This window comes from Asterias amurensis, chromosome 1 (assembly GCF_032118995.1).
Source record: "Asterias amurensis chromosome 1, ASM3211899v1".
NCBI lineage: Eukaryota > Metazoa > Echinodermata > Asteroidea > Forcipulatida > Asteriidae > Asterias > Asterias amurensis.
The window spans coordinates 5,709,624-5,729,090 of record NC_092648.1 but is presented as its reverse complement, the minus strand read 5'-3'; the positions used below and the strand labels follow the sequence as shown (position 1 = coordinate 5,729,090).

Below are 19,467 nucleotides of genomic sequence, written 5' to 3'. Positions count from 1 at the left end.
ATCAATCGTTCTCATCAAAATCTCACAAAAACTGTGTAGTGGTGGTCAGCTGGTTGGAACATCAATTGTGAATTGCATGCTCGCTACATTCAATTTCAATCCAAGTTCCTATACAAATACGTTGGTTACATTTTGTCAGCTGCCGCAACCTTGGATCGCCTGGTCAAGTTTCATTTGTTAGCTAGTGTGTGAGTATTTATATGTGATTAACTTAATGTCTTTAATGACGAATCATAATGTTAACATAGATTGCCACAACAATTTACTGAGAATAGGCAACAACAGGTGGCAATATTTATATTACCATGTGACTTTATCACGGTTGAATAGTCCGCTCCCATCAGCCCATATAGAGCTGTATAATAATAGCCCCATGTCATTGTCTGATTGTCACTGCTGCTGTGTATTAACTAACTAACTCTTCATAACTGACAGTGACACTGCTAGTGTCGTGCTAGTGCTACCTCACCTACAAAAATGTAGCTACAATCCCGTTAATCTCGTTGGGCCCCGCACCACGTAGCCCACCTTGTTGAGCTGTTAATGGCTCCGTTTTTATCATCGGTCTCATCACTGTCACCATTACAGCCCACCTTTGATACATGTCTTAAACGCTAAGTTTTCAAAGGTCGCAAAATGCGAGGTAGTTTGATTGCAAATTTCTCCCATTTAAAAAAGTCCTATACTCCAACATACCTCATTTTATTCCTTACATTTGTGGAATTACTATGACACATAACAGGGATTATTAAATGATGACTTTGTCCAGATGTGATGATTTGAAAATTGGTCCAAAAAAAACGTGTACAAAAATTACATTTAATGTGACATGTTCTTGGGTGCTGCCATGTTTTAATGATATTCATAATGTTTGTTATTCATAAATTTATACCCTAGACAGTTTCTCTATTGGTGGAGAGCGCGTCACTAGGGGGTGTTTAAACGGATGATAATGACCAGTATTTATGACCGGCTGGCTTCCGCGTGTAAGGCACGAAAGATTATCATGCGGAACGCAATTCATAGCTATTAGTTACAGCAAGTAATCTATTTCTAAGTGCGCGCCCGTTATATATTTCGAAGTGCGCGTAATCTATTTATAAGCGCGCGCACGTACACACAACCCATGCGCAACAGACTCTTCACAAAGTTTTTGAAAGAAATATTGCAAACCTTGAATTTTCAATTTTCAAAGTGTCTGTAATTGGTTTTTTTTTTACGTCATTTAACAAAAGGGCATTTATGAATGGGAATAAAAAAGAGTAGTGACTCGTTCTTAAACGTCCGTTTAAAACCTTGCAGGGTCATTGCCGTGCGCTAAAGGCCCTCAGCCCTCGCCTTCAGCTCGGGCCTTTATCACACAGCGATTTGACCCTGCCAGCTTTAAACGGCCGTGTAAGAACTGGTCGCTACCCTTTTATTCCCTAATTAAAAACTGTTATAAAAAAATACTAGTTCTGTAGGGCATCTGCGCAAGTTGCACGTAGAACAATTACATTTTATTTTAAAAATCATATATCATTCTACGATTCTGTCGAGAATTTTGTACATTATGATTAGTATGCTGACTTTTCGCCCAGTTTCCAATGTCAGCAATCCGTGTTTTAAAAAAGTGTTGTACAACAGTTCATGTAGTAATTATTTTTTTATAAATCTGATGGCTTCTCAGTGTAAACACTTTTACATTGATCAACAAGTTAAAATGCAACACTTCTGGGAACATTGATTTTCCAGACTGAGATACATCAAAGTACAGCAAATATATGATTGATAAAATATTAAATAGTAGCACGTTGCAGGGCTGGCATCTGTTTATAGCAAGTTTTGATCCAGTGCTGTGCTCCTTAACAACAACAATTGTTGTGAGCTTTGGTTCGCCAAATCGCCACAGAGTATCAAGTTGGCTAATATGAGGTTAGCAACTTAAATGTTTTCCCGACAATATGAGGACTCTATGTATTGGGAATGGATGCCTCACAAATTAAAATTCACCTTGGAATCCGTATTAAAGGAAGGCAATTAGAAGTTAACACAGTCTCCACCCAACACAAACCCCATTCCTTTTGAATTGGACACCTGATAAATGACCTTCTCTGTATTGCAGTTTACAGTCAGTTTTGGGAAGGCAAGCCTGTGCAGTAGATCTATGTGTTACAAGGAAGTAATAGGTGTTATCAGCTATCACAAGATTTAGGAAGTACATGATGGCTAACGTCCGTCGATGTCGGTTTTTTCCCATAACCGATATATCGAAAATTTAATATCGAGTATACTCGATATATCGAGTATTTCCCGCGCGCAAGATGGAAGCCTAAAAACAGCACTTGGTATACTCATGGAGGTAGAAAGATATATACCGTAGACTGACAGTTTAATAGGGTTACATTTCAACCTGTTTTTGTCTGATCCCCCGAACTTGTTTGTAGTTCAAACAATTTCAAATTGCGTAGTCCCGCCCCGATTATTTCTGGTTTTACAACAAAGTATGATCGCCGCTACCGCTGGCTTGGCCATTTGGTGAACGCTCACCACAATTCTCGATTCGTGATTGGCCATGATTGGCCGTCTCAAAATGACACAGAGCCTTTGTGAGTTGCGTGACTCGCCGACATTAAGGTGTCAGTTGCCGATGCATTGACGTAGAAGTGTCAATCAAGTTGTCCGACGGGCGCCCGGACTACCTTTACGGTTGAAAATGGTTGAGATAATCATCGAAAAAAAAAATCACTAGAAAGTCCCGCAAAACACAGACCTACCACTCCGCGATCACAATATACAACGCACGCAGCATGCAGTCACATAGTCTCCAATAAAGGCTCGTAGTCTTTTTACTTTGCATTCTATAACAAAGGCAAGAAACATTGAATGCTAGAACGCCCCCTATTGTCGAAATAACGCAGTGCATCACGCGTTACCGCCTTGACCAAAGACTGCACGTGTCTGTGCATGCTTGGGCAAACGGGTTTTCCCCCCGAATTGCAATAACCATACACGCTGGTGTGCACGCTTAAACCGTACAAAAGCATAGTCTTCGCTGGTACGCACGCAATAGCCGCCGACAGCGTGGTCTGTGCTGCGAAGCATAAAGTTCCTCGGAAATGTTAGCTTGTTTACCGAAAACAACACAACGTGTAGGCTTTATTTGACCAAAATGACGCCATTACGATACCTTGGATTTTTAGAAAGATTATTTTACTGTATAACGTAAGATTGTTTTCTTCCTTGTTTTGTTTTGTCTTGTTGATTCGGGGAAGTTTTTGCGGGGTGAATACGCATTGATTTTGATCACATGCGCAATGGGAAGTTGCATCTTAAACAGCCGATGGGGCAGCAGCGGCGGTTTCTTTTGAGGTTTTACCGAGCGCTCGCCGCGGGGTCGTGAACTTCTGCGGCGGGCCGGCGGCTGATGGCGAAAACACAAAGAACAAGCAGACATACTTGGTTGTAAAACGTATTTTATTTAATAGGGCAACTCAAAATGATGAAACTACATAACGACGACGGCTTTTCTAATACTCAAACACAGATTTCTTTTAAATAATCGGACACTCTTTTGGTATTTTCGATATCATTTAGGAACATCGAAATTTTCAAAACATCGAAATTATTTTCGATATATCGAAAATCCGATATTACGATATGATTATAAAAGTGACATCGGCGATTTCGATGTCAAAAAAATATCGAGTTTTTGAGTATTTTCGATATATCGACGGACGTTAATGATGGCATCAGTGAACTCTTTTTGCTAACCTACTGTTGTCACTGTGTTAGCACTATATACTCTGTACCTTCCCGCCGAGTTTTGTGCAAGAAAATCACAGGCATACTCGGGTAGGACTCTAACCCATGACAAAACTGTCTTTGTTCGTGATAGATACCATTAAAAAGACAAGATGTCAACCCAGCTCGAGCAGCAGTTGATGCACCCTGTGTGTGAGGAGATGAGTGAGTTCTCCCAGACTAAAGTGACAGTGGTAGGAGTTGGTCAAGTTGGCATGGCTTGTGCCTTCAGCATCCTCACACAGGTAATTCAAACTCAGTCGCCTTCAAATGTTTCAAATCATATTCAAGTGTAAAGGAAGGTACACCTTTGGTAATTACTCCAAAATTACCATAAAAGCTTACTTGGTACAGCACTAGAGACCCTTTGAAATAATGTAGTTTAAGAGGAAGAGGTTATTTTTCACCCCAAAATTTGAATCTGAGGCATCTTAAAGCACACAATACTAAATTGCATCACTGAGGTGATTTTTCCCCCATTATTTTCTTGCATCTTTCAGCTAAAATTTTCCACAGGTTTTGTATTTTTATGCATGTTGAAATACACCAATTTATACTAGTCTTTGACAAAGTTTATCACCTGCCTTTAACAGTGGTCCAATGCTCTCCAATGGCTACATCACCTGTAGACAAAGACATTACAAAATAGGGGATCCAGATGGCTTTTATAGTTGGTTGAGCACTGGTGCATTAATCATGAGGTCACAAGTTCAAATCCCCTCTGCTAAATTTATCTTTGTTCAACCAAAAATATTAGAAAAAGGACTTGAACTTCATTCACCTAAAGCCGTGTTCGCACTGGATTAATATTTTGGGTAACTTAACCATGACGCTGGGTAACATTCCGACGGGTTAACTTTCCCAGCGTCCGCACTTGGATTTATTTGACTCTGGTAAACTTACCAAGACTTGCCAAGAATGACTGCCCAGGTTGTGCACTCCCAAGGGAGCTGAGAAACATTAAAAGGGATGTTATTGGCCCAATGACCAGGGCACCAATGTAAAGCGCATTGGTTATTATAAAATGCGCATAAGAACTGTTATTATTATTTAATATTATTATTTCCGCAAGTGCCCCTTGAGTCTAACTTCCTCAAATGCCCTTTGAGATTGTTTGTTTAAAACCTATTTAAGCTACTTTTAAAGAAATTGTATGTATTGTACCAGTGCAATTCAACCTATCAGTTGCCATACTGTTCATTCGTTTAAATGATGTTTTTTTATGAAGAAAAAAAAACAACAATAAAGTTATAGTCAAACAGCTGATAAAACCAAACTTTTTTATATGATGTTGCTTTCTCAGCATGTAGCCAGTGAGCTTGCCCTTGTGGATGTCGTAGCAGACAAACTACATGGAGAGGTGAAGGATCTGCAACATGGATTAGCTTTCACCAAAGGAATGACTGTCAAAGGTGACACTGGTACGTACCGCCATTAATTCAGCCTGTCAGTGAGTCCGACTACCAGACAGAAATTGCTGACCAAGAATTCCCAGCCTAAGGGACACTAAGTCAATCTCAACCAAATATAGATTATGTATGCAGGGATCTGTATATTTGTCTTGAACTGCTCCTTTGAACTAAGCACTTGGGATATAGGCATTTGCCATGGATCCAATTTCATAGAGCTGCTTACAGGCCTGATACTGCACGGAGGCAACAAAGGCGATTGCCTCCATTTCCCCTTTGGTGCCCTTGAAATGCTCCAGTATAGATTTACAATTTCCTCATAGGGTGCCCTTTACCAAGGAGAAAATGTCTTGGTGACCTTGCCCTTTCAAAACTGAATCATACAGGCCTGTGTGCTCATAAACATTTTTTTTAAAACAGTTTCTGCTTAGCAAACACGAGAAAGACACTAGGCACAAATGGTACATGTTATTTGGGTTGGTTACCTTAAGCAACTCCCTTGAACTAAAAATATAACTACAGCCAGAATGGTATTGTCTTCAGATTATTTTTGTTGTTGCCACTGGTACCCCACTATTATTTTCTTTAGCAGTACATTCTGCTTGGGAATGAATCTACAACCCTTGGCATGGAAAAGAGTCTAATAGTGTTAACAAATATATCTTTTGGGTTGAAATTCTGTTAGATTATAAAGTGTCTGCTGGTTCCAGACTGTGCATTGTGACAGCAGGAGTGAGACAGAGAGAAGGAGAAAGCCGTCTTAATCTGGTCCAGAGGAATGTCGCTATCTTTAAAGGTATTCTTTCTAAAAAAATTGTAATAATTTGGTGTTGAACAAAGACAAATATACTAGAAATAAGGTTGTCATGGCCGAATGGTTTTAAAAGAGCATTGGTGGTTTAGTCATGGGATTGTGGGTTCGAATCTTGTGTCCTTGAGCAAGATACTTTACTATAATTGCTTCTCTTCACCTAGGGGTATAAATGGGTACCTTTGAGGTTGATGTGTATACAAAAGCCATTGGAGCGGTACTGTTGCCTAGGTTGTATACTCCCCGGAAGCTGAGAAAGATTTAAGGAATGTTATTGGTCCAATGACCAGGGCACTAATGAAAAGCACAATGAGACGGTTATTGTGAAATGTGCTATAAATTTTTATTTTATTTATTTATTTCTTATTTATAAATCTGAATTTGAACCACCAAAACCTCTGCCCAACTGGGCCTTATGTAGGCAGTCAGTTAAGTGTAGCCCATATCTTGAAGTGCCCGATCAACACCAAACCATTTTGGGTGGGGCACATTTGTATGGCACTGTTTGGTTTGCGTAAATTTGTCTGTATAGTGCACTCATATAGTGTCCACCAAACCTCAAAAAGGCTAAAGGCTGAGTCACACTGCAGCGATAACGAAAACAATAACAATCACGACGCAAAGAGAACGTATCCTATTGGTTGAATTGCTCCACGCAGAATACGCACACGCTCATTCAATGAATAGAAAAATGCGTTCTCTTTGCGTCGTTGTCGTTATTGTTCTCGATATCGCTGCAGTGGGACCGGGCCTTAATGACATCCTTGTTATCTATGAAAAAAAGATCCAATACATTCATGGTTATTTCCTCAAATGGCATTTGAATTTTGGCAGCTAATTTCAAATCGTATAATCCCACTCTGCTTTTGTATTCTTTTTTCACTTCTTAGGGATTATCCCTAACCTGGTGAAGTACAGCCCAAACACCATCATAATGGTAGTCTCCAACCCAGTGGACATTCTGACGTATGTAGCATGGAGGCTAAGCGGTCTGCCAAAGAACAGGGTGTTTGGAAGTGGAACCAACCTGGACACGGCCAGATTCCGCTTCCTTATTGGAGAGAAACTGCAAATAGCCCCCTCTAGTGTTCATGGTTATATCATCGGTGAGCACGGAGATACAAGCGGTAGGTGTTCTTAATAATTTGATTCAATTGAAAGTGAAGGTGTTTAATTTATTTCATGTCAACTTGTTTTCTTCCTCAAGCATTTGTCTACCATAAAGTATTTAAATATTTTATTTAAGTGTTTTATTTTGAATTTTAGTTTCGCACAACAATTGTGACATTTGAAGATTTGTTCTCTTTTCAGAGCCAACACTCCTCCAATAAAGACACATGATTGTACCCGCAAGTTTACTATAATAATAGATCCCTTTTTTAGGATTTCTTGCTGTTATGTAGACATTGATTTGTTTGTGCTCTAAAAATGTGAATGAAAATCTTATTGCACAGCGGCCGCAATAGAAAGGTTGTATCAATGTGCAAAAAGGGGTAGGTTGTTAGTTAAACATTAATTAAAATTCCAACTCTGCTTACTCAATACTGCAGTTGGTAAACAACATCCTTTTTATCCAAGATCATTTTATATTAGTGTTTTCCATAAGGTCAATGATTAAAAAAAAATTGTGTGCGTCTCTCCAAAAGTGCCATTGTCCTGTAACTATAATAAGCCATGGTTAATTTTGTTGTGTCTGTTGTTAATCGGTTGAAAAGTGAGATATAAAAACTGTTATCGAAATAATCTACTCCCCACTGCTCTCCTCTTTTATTTGGGGGTGGGGCAGGGTGCGGTTGTTCATCTATTTAGACAATTACTGCATTTCATTGGTAAAATACAGAACATCAAGCAATTTTAAAACTGGGAGGGGAAAGTTACAGAGTCATATTTTTACCTGGCCAAATCAAAACGGTTATTTTACAAGATAAGGTAGGCATACAGACCTGCACGGGGATGTCAATACAAGATCAAGTGCATGGTTGTACTTTGATCAAATGTTGCAGTTTCTGTAACAGCCATTTTTGATAGTCAAAGATATGATTCACAAGATCCAAAATGTACACACTTGATTGACAAATGCCACGGATCGTGCAAACAAACTGACATCTAATATTTTATATCATATTAAGAACAAACAGACACCCCAACAAACAAATAATTGACTAGGCTTTTATTTGTGTAAATTCAATGACTGCTTTTTAAGTAATAATATTTATAATAATAAAAATGAAACTCATTTGTATAGTGCCAAATCCATATTAAAAATGCTCCCAGACACTTATTTAAAAAAAAAAATACTGAAACATTTAACCACGAAAAGTAATTTAGCTTGAAAAGGTCAAAAATAAGATCCACAAAATGTGACCATTAAAACAATAAAGGTTTTATAGAATTTTGGGAATTAAAAGTAGGGTTATAGATTATTAAAAAATGAATGTCCATAAAACTTACTTGTGTTAAAGACCCTGGACACTATTGGTAATTGTCAAAGACTAGTCTTCTCAGTTGGTATATCTCAACATATGCATGAAATAACAAACCTGTGAAAAGTTGAGCTCAATCGGTCGTCGAAGTTGCGAGATATCAATGAAAGAAAAAAACATCCTTGTCACACGTAGTTGTGTGCTTTCAGATGCTTGATTTCGAGACCTCAAATTCTTAATCTGAGGTCTCAAAATCAAATTCGTTCTCGAAAACTGCATTACTTCAGAGGGAGCCGTTTCTCACATCGTTTTATACTATCAACCTCTCCCCATTACTCATAATCAAGAATGGAAATATGCTAATAAATATTTTGAGTAATTACCAATAGTGTCCATTGCCTTTAATTATTAGTTTTATTATATCAGTGCAATTGGGGCAATTTGTAGGATTTTAAAACACATATAAATAAACATTGTATTTTGTACACACTTTCTTGCAGTACCTGTATGGTCTGGCACTAGTATCGCTGGAGTGAGCCTGGTTGGGTTGATTCCCCAAATTGGTACCGACAGGGACATGGACGAGTGGAAAGATCTCCATAAAGATGTAGTAGAAAGGTAAGATTTAATATGCAGATTTCAACATGAATATGCATGACCTGGGCGGGACATTAAAACATATAGAATGACAAACACATGGTTTTTAGGTTACTATTATTGTTGTTTGTTTTCTTTTAATAATACCTGTGAACAGTTTTATGTACTGTATTAGTTGGTTGATTTATTGACTAATTTATTGACTGATTGGTGGATTTGTTAATTGCTTGTTTACAATAATATCTTTATTTTGTCAACATGTGTAGCCTGCAGCCTATATACCCCATTCTATGTTATGTGGCAGCCTACTACTACTCCTTTATATGTTATGTGTATGTGGTTTATATTTGTGAGTAAACAGTACCCTTTCTGCCACTCTGTGTTCGCTTAAAAAAAACCAAATATGAACCCCTATTGAGGGATAAAAAAAAAAAATTGGAAATAATTATTAAACCTTGTCTGACTGGTAAATGAACTCTTTAGCAGTGAAGTTCATTTGAGAAGTCCCCTTAATCCACTGAGTGAAAGTACACATTCTAGTAGTCCTGGCTAATTTCCTACCTTCGGCCCGGGTAGTAGTTAATAAGTAGGGGCTGACAGTTCTTTTCAGAACGGAGAAGTCTCCCTGGTAGAAACTCAAGACAAATCCGCATAAGAACATTAATAATCTTCACAGCAAGTAGATATACCTTTTTATGTTGAACTTTCTGTTGTAAACTTGTGCTTGTTCCATACTCCCTTCTTTAGTTTCCTCCCTTATGTATTATTTATTTTGTATGAATATTCATGGTATTTACTTGTAGCCCAAAGCAAGGCGAAGCAAAGGAGACCAAAGGGTAATTAGTTCTTCTTGATCTGCAGTAATCACCTTAAGAAAATACACCATTCCAAAGGTTTAGCATTTGAGAAACACCTAGTGTTCTTTTGCTTTGTATTTTGGTGATGATAGCATGCACTGAATTTATTGTTTAGGAAAGATGTTTAAAAAAAGCTGTTTTCTTGCCAAAGAGTTGCTGTGGTTGCTGAAAAAAAATTGTTTAGTCTTAATGGTTACTTGCTTGTGTGATGACTTTGCTGGTAAACCCGGTTTTCAAAAGTAAAAACCCCAGTTTGCTTATTTATTCTCCTTGATTTTGAAGTCTTTGTTTTACAATCAAGTGCAATATTTTATGTCTTCTAATATTCGATGTCTCCTAACTATTCAATTTTGTTCACTATTGATTTGAAAGAAGAGTCAGTTTTTGTTTGTTTCTGTTTTGATTTTGTTGGTTTTTAATATGCAAGAAATGTTACTTTGGATAATTGTTTTCACTATGGCTGCGTCTGAATTAAATTGACTTTATAGCTTTGGGTACTATTTCATAAAGCCGTATAAAAGCACATAGCTCAGAAAAGAAATGTATCTTAGCAAAAACAGGTAACCAGCCAAAAATGTGATGTGATAGACATTATTTGTGACAGGTACTCGACTCATTTTTGCTTAGCAAACTAACTTAGCAAACAGCTATATGAAATGGGGCCCTCTGGCTACAGCTGCATAGCCCATGGAGGTAGTCTACCTCCATGCTTAGCCTAAGCTATCAATTCAGACATATAGTCTATAACTAACGTCATTAACTTTGATAATTCAAAGCATGATTTAGCAAGGAACGACTATTTGACCAATTAATAAACACATTTTAGTCTTGGTCACATGTAGCTGTGATGAAGCCACATTACTGTATGCAGTGGTTTAAATTTTAACATGTTTTGTGATAAGTAAGGCCACTGGTTTTCTTTGATAACAGAAAATGAACAGAGTTTTCACCTGACTGAAGATGATCTAAAAGCGTACTTATGGAAATATCAAATTATTACAACCACTGGTTGTTTTCAGCACCACAATTCTACAGAGAGATTTCAAGCACAGACACGATGTTACCACAAACATTAGGCCTACGAGATTGTATCTCCACCATGCAAAGCTTCAAATCCCACAACTGTTTTAATAAATACTGGTGTTTATTGACAAGTTATCACAAGCACTTGGTTCACTAATTCAAACCCCCTTGACTATAAAGAATGATACATTTTGAAAGATTGTGTCATTAAGAAAATTCCTTTTTAATTGAAAAACAGAATATTATTTGCCAGAAATAAGATATTTGGTGAACAAAAAAATGCACTTTTCTGGAAGAGAAAACCATTGGCTCTACACGTGTTTTGTAGAGAGTTGACTTTTTGGTACATGTACTTGAATGTAGAAGAATTATTTTCACTAATTTTCAGTATCCGTTTAAGTTGTTGTGAGTATTGTGTTAGTTGTGATCACTCAGATGTAGTTAAATATTTGCTGTGTTGTGTTCAGAGCCAACAATTTCATGGCTCTGCTTACCTCAAATAAAAATGGGTGGTTACTGATGAAGCATACATTGCATGATTATTGTACTCATACCTCACATGTAGAGTGTAAGCAAGGATGTTTTGCATAGTGCAAAAATACATCACATTTATAGACATTCTTCGCTAATACGCTTGACCCAGTGCTGAGAAATTCAGCTTTTACCCTGTAAGCACAGAATTCTCCTGTAATCAGAGCCATGAAATTGAGTCCTTAGATGTTATAGAAAATATTGCGGCGTTTAAGATTTAAATAGTCTGTACAATCTAGAATGTATTTTTTTCTCCACCTTGTGAAACAACCAACTTGTGTTTGCCTGCATCATAAATTTCCACGCCTTGCTTTTTTTTCTTTTGGAAAATTTGCTACCTGCAGATTTTTCAAATTGCACAGCCCAGCAGTTTAAATTTTGAAATTTTGCAGTAAGAAAAGTTATTGAGCTGGTAAGCTGTTTCCTTCCTCCATGCTTGGAGTAAGCTTATCTGCTCTCAGCAAAATTAACGGGGACCAGTTAAAATCCATTCCACTTCCTAAAATCCCTTTCCACCAAGGAAAAAAAAACGCTAAAAATTCTCTTTAAGATTTATTGCTCAAGGTAGTTTTCTATGCTCTTTACGCATTTGATGCTAGCTAAACTCTGGCTCTGCACGCACTCTAACCACTTAATCATTAAACCTTTCCTTTATTTCTTTTTTTGTGTGTGTTTACTGCATTTTTATTTGTTTAATTTTCAAAAAATTGTACTCATCTTCACAAAAATTGTACTGATCTCCAAATATTTCTTTCTGCAAGAGGCAAAATAATTGCATGCGTCTTTAGTGGTTGTTGGTGATTTCTTTTCACACCTCTCTCTTGAACAAATTGGTGTATCAATTAAGGTGTATCAACAAGGTGAATCAAATTATCAGCTTTGACAAACTCTCTCCTGGGCCAGCAAAACTACAATGTCACATGTAAAAATTGTGACTGGTATCCTGCGTGTTTCTGCTTAGCAGACTAATTTTAAGCAATATTTTCTTCTTTTAAAAGCAGCTCTATGAAATTGGGCCCTGTGCCACCATGTTGTCGTGTTTGTCTGTGGTATCCTGCAAATTTTACAACTTAAGCTCAATTTATTTCCTAGGGCTTGTAATAATGGTTGGAATATCATAACAATGGAATTGTTCCACTCTTCCAAACAAGTTAAAGAATAATATCTCTGCAAAAAAAAACAAAGACGAACAAAAAAAGCATTCTCACACCCTTTTCCAGCATTTTGCTTGTTACATTATTTTGTGTCACAAGAGACTAACAGTTCAGCTGTCGATTTCACAAAACTCTTCCTAACTTAAGACTAATCTTAGGACCTAGGACGAGTCCCAACCCTGCACTGTTACTCGAGTTACTCGTCCTAACTCGAGATAAGACGAGTCCTAACTCTTTGTGAAATCGACGGCAGAATCTAAATCACCAACTTCATGAAGGAAAGTTCAGTGAGGTATCACTTTAGAGTTGATTTATCACTTTAGAGTTATTTGTTGCCGTTTTGGATTGAGCTTTCTGCTTGTTGACTCTCATAAACTCATAGCTGTATTTAAAAAGAAAAGAAAACATCAACAACATTTAGACTACAAAGTTTGTGAATTGCAGGCTTGTGTGTGTGTAGAGAAATTAAACAGAAGTAGTGTAGATTCAAGAAGCATCATTTGTGCAGTCTTTACATGCACTCCTATAAATACAATGTTTTAAAGTTAGTGAGTGAAGGACTTCAAAAACGAAAAACAAAATAGAGATAATGAAATAAAGCTCTGCGCGACATTTTAAATGCATATGACGTCGTTTAAGTAGGGCACCCTCGATGCCTATTGGCCAATCCTGTGCCCCGCATGCATTATGTACATTTCTGTTGTTTCAGCATCGTTTTACCTCTAAAATGTGACAGTATGGCTTTAATGCATAAAGTTTGGTAAGTTTGCTCCAAAAGCAATTCTGTATGCTCAAAAATATCTATTTTTTTCTCTTGAAATTTCATGTTGAGATTGCTTAGATGATGTTTGTTGAAACATAATTAACGGATTATTTTGAATTTCGTTTAGCATAGAAAAGTTAAAATCACCTCTAATCAGAACACATAATACGCAACACTGAGCATTATTTTAAGCAACAGGATTCATTTAATTTTATTTACGTGCTTCTCATCCGTGATCGGCTGCCATCTGTTGCCATGGATACCATCAGAATTGGTCTGGAGGGGGAGTCATTGGGTTCTCTTGCTGACTGGAAAACCCTACACAAAAGGGTTGTTGACAGGTCTGTTCTTCTCTCTGTTTTTCTACATGCATGGTTTTGAAGTGTGTCATTGAATCTGATGTACCCCAATTTAATAATTACGTACGTGTACTGGCATTGTGAGCAGCTTCTTGAAGGTGGCAGCAAACTTACTTTTTTTAAATACAGCCATTTCCAAATACTTTAGCAGGTTATTTTTCTAATGTGTGTGTTTCTTTTAGAGGACAGATGGCATGTCAGCATGCTAATTTGTTCCCGCATACCAGGAGACGTGAATTTTGTATTTTTGTTTCAAACTGGAACAAAGGCCGTACTATGGAGGGCGGGCACACAGCTCTCATTCACCATTCAACGCTTTGTCTCACCCAAGCAAAGATATTGACAAAATACTATGTAGGAGACAGGCTTTCAATGAATGCTACTCCTGCAAACCAATGCCAAGTCAAATTAAACAGTAAGTTTGTTGCCACTTATGTATTTTAAGCTGTTTTCCAATGCCAAAGTCTATCAGTAGACAACAAATCTAATTTCCCATTCCAACTGTAAGTTGTACATTTTTGTTTTTGTCCAATGCAAATATCCCTTTTGGTTACCCAAGTCTGTTGATATACAGTTTAACTGTTTTTTCTTAACATTCTCTTTCTTCTTTGTCATTTACTTTGATAACTACTTCTATACTAAGCTTTGCTTGCTAGTTAACTCTCAAGATTTTATTTGTCTCTTTTTAGTAGCACTAGTTAATATTCGTCTGGAATTATCCATAAGCTATTTTGTTCTAAACTTTGTGTAATAATTGTTTGATATATTGTGAGTAGTTTTTCTTTTTCGTAGTGTGTTACAAAAAACTTGTATTAATTAGACTAGTTTATAACTATTACAGATACACAAAAGCAAAGCAATAGTTAAATGAAGTTAAATTTAATGTCATTTGATTAGATTTGCTTTGTATTGGAAAATGTGTTGAGTATTAACTGGCCATAAATAACCTTAGTCACAAAAGATACTGATGGTAAAATTATAAGTTTGAAATTGACTTGTAATAACAGTAGGTTTGTATAAGTTTTTTTTTATTTTATCAAAACGTCTTAACAATCACTCCTGGTTATTAGGCTGAAGGTATTTCTGAAATCATCTTAAAAGTATGCAGGTCCGGTGACCAACAAGTCGTGGACATTTACCTAATTTGTTACGACAAGCATCTCTACTCCTGGGTGATGAGAAGTGATTATGGGTTCATTGCTAAAGGACTCTGGTATCATGACTGGTCTGCTCTGTGATCCAACATAGTGGTGATGTGGCCACTAGATCTTGAGTCTTCCCACTAGACCATTTGGCTACAGCCGCTTCATTGAGGCATTGAGGAAATTGTTGTCTCATGAGCCTTTTGTGCTTTTATCGTAACCATATGAATATTTTCTCGGACACTTGATGTCCTGTTAATTTTTCTTTTTAGTCAAGAAAAGTGTGTGCAACAAGTAAAACACCCTTTTTTTCTTTACAGTAGGATCAAGATGATAAAGCAGTAAGAAATTTGATTTCAAGTTTCAAACCACAGACTATTGAAAAACATTGGAAAAATAGAGAAAATAAAAATAGAATAGACAACATAGACACAGTGATGATTAAAAAAAAACAGAGTCTGCAAGCTGAGGCTTAAAGAGTTTGCCAGTAAACTTTAGATTTTGTGAATCGTGCAACAAACTTTGTAAAGGGTCAATGAGTGAATAATTTGAAACAAATTGGGCTAAACTCATAAGATCATACTTGTACTTGTATTAGTCATTAATTTGTTCCAACTGCTAGACATACATTTTGTGAAGCAAACTGAATGATAAGTAAATCTTTCCACTTGTACACCCACTTGTCACCTGCATACTCCACCCTGGTTCTTACTGGTTGACTGAGTTGTAACACCAGTGTGAAATATTTCTCTTCAGTGCGTATGAGATCATCAGGCTGAAGGGATACACATCATGGGCTATTGGCTTGAGTGTCAGCACCCTGGCACAGTCTGTACTCCGGAACCAGAACGCTGTCTTTGCTCTCACTACACTCGCAAAGGTAATTCTTAGTTTATCCCTATGCCCTCTTCTAAGGTTAGAATCAAGGCTACGTTTGGCAGAGGAAGTCATCCTCCCCCTCCCCTCCCCACCTAAAAAAAAGATCCTATACTCTTTCCCCTATTCAGCCCTTCCGTGGCAAAACGGCCCAAGTCAACAAATTACACTTTGAGAAAATCAAATACAAAGATCATAGGCTGTTTTGCCTTCAAAACAATTGAGGCGTAAATTTAAAAAGAGGCTAAGATAGGATTATTAAGAACTCACTCTGCTGTAGTGAAGTCTGTAACGAGAAGTCCCCCCTCGATCCACTAAGCAAAAGTAGTAGCCCTGGCAGATTTCCTACGTTCCGCTCTTATTAGTAGTCATTAAACAGGACAAGTTTTTCCTTCAGAAATAAGAATGCTCCCGTATTCCAACAAATTTACTCCGTGGTAGTAGAATATAATAAATAGCAAGACAAATTCTCAAATGAACATAATCTACCCAGCAAGAAGATATACATGTACACATGTTTTTATTGCAAATCAAATACACATATTATTATTACTACACCTAGATGTTCATACTAACATGTTATGCCTTGTCACTTTTATTTGTAGGGTTACCATGGCATTGAAAAGGATGTGTTTCTGAGTCTCCCGTGTGTGCTTGGAGAGCACGGAGTACGTCATGTCATTAAGCAACAACTCAACCTGCAGGAGATACAGCAACTCAGAAACAGTGCAGAGACATTGGCGGATGTCATCAAGGAGCTTCAACTACCAGCTCCTACCTTGGAGTAAAGCCTAGGCCCAATGGAAATGATGTGAGAATTAATTGAGGTTGTTTATCTTATTTGAAGGTACAATACTGGTAGTTACTATAGGCCCTTCTTTTAATCCAAGGATTCGGCCGGCTCCAGATTCAGCTCAGGCTAGCTTGGCCCTGTGGATGCTTTGACAATGGACCCTTCCCATGAAGTATGCTAATCACATTCACGCATGCGTACAGACCCTGTTGGTTGGCAAACGCCAAAGAGTTGTGCACTAAGCAGACGCGCAATCGCGTCTGCGTGACGCACCCGTTACCCGTGTACAAAACACGCGATGTTCCCTAAATTTGCCAACCAAAACGTTAGTGCGCACGCGCTATGTGCAATTTACATATTTCATGGGAAGGGTCTATTGTGCGTTTTCCACAGGCTCAGGGCTTCAGACTAGAGGACAGAGCTTGAAGCCAGAACCAAAGCCAAAGCCGTGGTTTCAAAATATCCTCAGTGCAGATCTACAGAATTATTAATCTGACGGTTGCTTTTGAGGTTTTTTAAATAAGAGATAGCCTTACATCACAGGTGGCTACTTTAAGAAGAGGCAACACTTCATCAAATTGGGCTATGACCCCAATCAACACTGGGGCAGTTGTCACCTACTGAAACAGGGTTACCCCCTTCACAGTCTATAAAGATGTATGCATGGGTATCATCTACTAGAAACAAGGCAATTTTGGTTAAGTGCCTTGCTCAAGAGCGCAAGTATCATGACCGAGTTTCGAACCAACACTCTGCTGCTAACAACACCTTGGGTCCCGTGAACTAAACTGCTCAGCCACGACATTCAATACTGTAGTCATCAATATGAATTTCTGGTAAAGAAAATCTAGAATGTCTGAAAATTCCTTGAATGAATTTCAGTGCTCATAATCTTTCAGAATGCTTTTACATTATTTTTGATTTAAATAATAATATAAAAAAAATGACTTGGGGATTATATTTTGTGGACAGCGGAAAAATATTTCTCAGGGTAATTAACACCAGTATCAACTTCAAACTGAAAATGATTATTTAAATTTTTGATAATTACCTCTTTTGTATTGTACCTTTAAGTATCTGGAGTGTTCCCAATATTGTACAACTCATCTTAAGATGAATCACAGTGCTTTGTGAAATCGAGTCCAAGGCAGACGTAGTAACTCCATTTTTCTGATTGTGGTTTTAGTTATTTAAGAGCGAAAATGCGTATGCAAGTTATAGTAATGATCAGGGCCCAATTTCATAAAGCTGTTTAGCAGAAAACACTGCTTGACAAATTTCTTTGCTAAGCAAAAATGGAGTTGGGCCCCAGCCACAACAATAATAACTTAATGTAATTTGGGCTGGTAACCTGATTCTGCTAAGCAGTACTATTCTGTGTTTAGCAAGTTTTTATTTATTACAGGCTTTATGAAATTTGGTCCAGGTTATCACTGATGGCTTTCAGACTCATTCATTACAGCACTAGGCCTATGTACTTCCTCATTCCCCCCTCCCATCTCAAATGACTGCCCCACCCCTTCCTTCTTTTACTACCTCTTGATTGAATGTGTCTTAAGGTAGAATGTTGAAAGTCTTTCAACAGGACTTAGGAGCAATATGATTGTGGTGCTTGTAGTTTGTTTTTTGAAGTAATAAAACAATATATGTTTCTATGCGATTTGCCGTTCTTTTTTTGTGTGTTTAGCATGTCAACAAAAAAGTACTTTGAGAACTAGTATATGAATTGGAAGTATCTTCCTTTTATTGATTAAAAAATATTTATCAACAACTTTCAGTGTGGTTTATTCACACTATAAAGAATCTATCAGTTCTATTTTTATTAAAATACATAGTAATTTTAATAAAGTAATTCTTGCATTATAGAACAATAAACATTTTTCATCTTGTGTAGCCATATATCACAAAATCAAAATTGTATCATGTATAAGTAAAAAATATATAGAACGTGTTTTGCAGAAGTCAGCTAACTTTTTCTCTTGTAGAGACAAAAGAGTAACAACATTTCCTCTTTGAATTTTACAAAAATTGTCAGTATATCTCTAGGTTTAGATAGTTTCATCTTTGTAGACCAATTCATTGCTGATAACTAGAGCTTTCCCTCCCTTACTTGGACACAGATATGTCCAAAGTTTGTTTTCTTTACCATCGATTGATTATGTTGACGCAACAAAACACAAGCCCGTCGCAAGTCAAATGCAAGCGTAGATAAGTCACAGCAAAGCGTGGAACTCACAGGTACTTGGCTTGATTTCACAAAGAATTAGACTAGTCCTAACTTAGGACTAGTCCTTAGGAGATATTAAAAATTTAGTTAGGACAAGTCATCCTAAATCAACTCATCCTAAATCGAGATAAAAACTTACCCTTTGAAAAATCCACACCAGGACAGATTAAATTCACCTCAAATGGATTGGTCCTTGGTCGACATAATGTGTATTAGGAATAACTTGTTGATGTAAGCTTTTACACAGAGGAAACAAAGTTACCACCATTCCCTGCCAAGTTAGATCAAACTAAAGCATTTAGCAAACTTATAAATTAGTTACATAATTTTGTTTATGTCAAGATAAATCTATTTAACCAATTGTCATTGCCAAAGTATTTGCATTATTTACCAAAGAATTTATTAGAGTATTGATGTTTCATAATTTTTAGGCAAACAAGAATTAGTGAGCTTATTCAGGGCCTGAAGTTTGGGGAAACATTTAAAAAATAAAATGCAGGCTTGTAGCTTAAAAAGATTTGCTAGATCAGAAGATTGTTCACAAGACCAGAATCAAAATGAGGAAAACATATCTACAGTGTTTTAATTAAACTGTTTTTATATGAACAACTTGGGTACAACTTTCATTTACTCAACGGACTGTTAGATTGTTATTAAACTCAAAATAACCATTTTATGATATTGTTTTAAATGAAGATGGGGTAAGGAATTATTATCCC

General features: G+C 37.1%; 2 protein-coding genes across 4 annotated transcripts in view; one reads left to right on the top strand and one right to left on the bottom strand.

Moving 5' to 3' along the window:
* Window positions 1-19,467, bottom strand: part of LOC139943900 (transmembrane protein 229B-like) — a 334,157-nt gene that overhangs the window by 222,429 nt on the left and 92,261 nt on the right. The gene's annotated exons all lie outside the window — the stretch shown is intronic.
* LOC139943874 (L-lactate dehydrogenase-like) lies at window positions 49-18,292 on the top strand. Of its 3 annotated transcripts, XM_071940746.1 has the most exons (10): window positions 49-188; window positions 3,878-4,028; window positions 5,087-5,204; window positions 5,878-5,988; window positions 6,894-7,130; window positions 8,927-9,044; window positions 9,827-9,859; window positions 13,621-13,692; window positions 15,609-15,732; window positions 16,334-18,292. In XM_071940746.1, exons 2-10 carry the CDS (start codon window positions 3,897-3,899, stop codon window positions 16,514-16,516), a joined length of 1,128 nt encoding a protein of 375 aa, XP_071796847.1. In that variant the 5' UTR covers window positions 49-188; window positions 3,878-3,896; the 3' UTR covers window positions 16,517-18,292. The 3 variants fall into 3 exon arrangements, with proteins under 3 accessions (XP_071796847.1, XP_071796856.1, XP_071796865.1); XM_071940755.1 differs by lacking the exon at window positions 9,827-9,859; XM_071940764.1 differs by lacking the exons at window positions 9,827-9,859; window positions 13,621-13,692.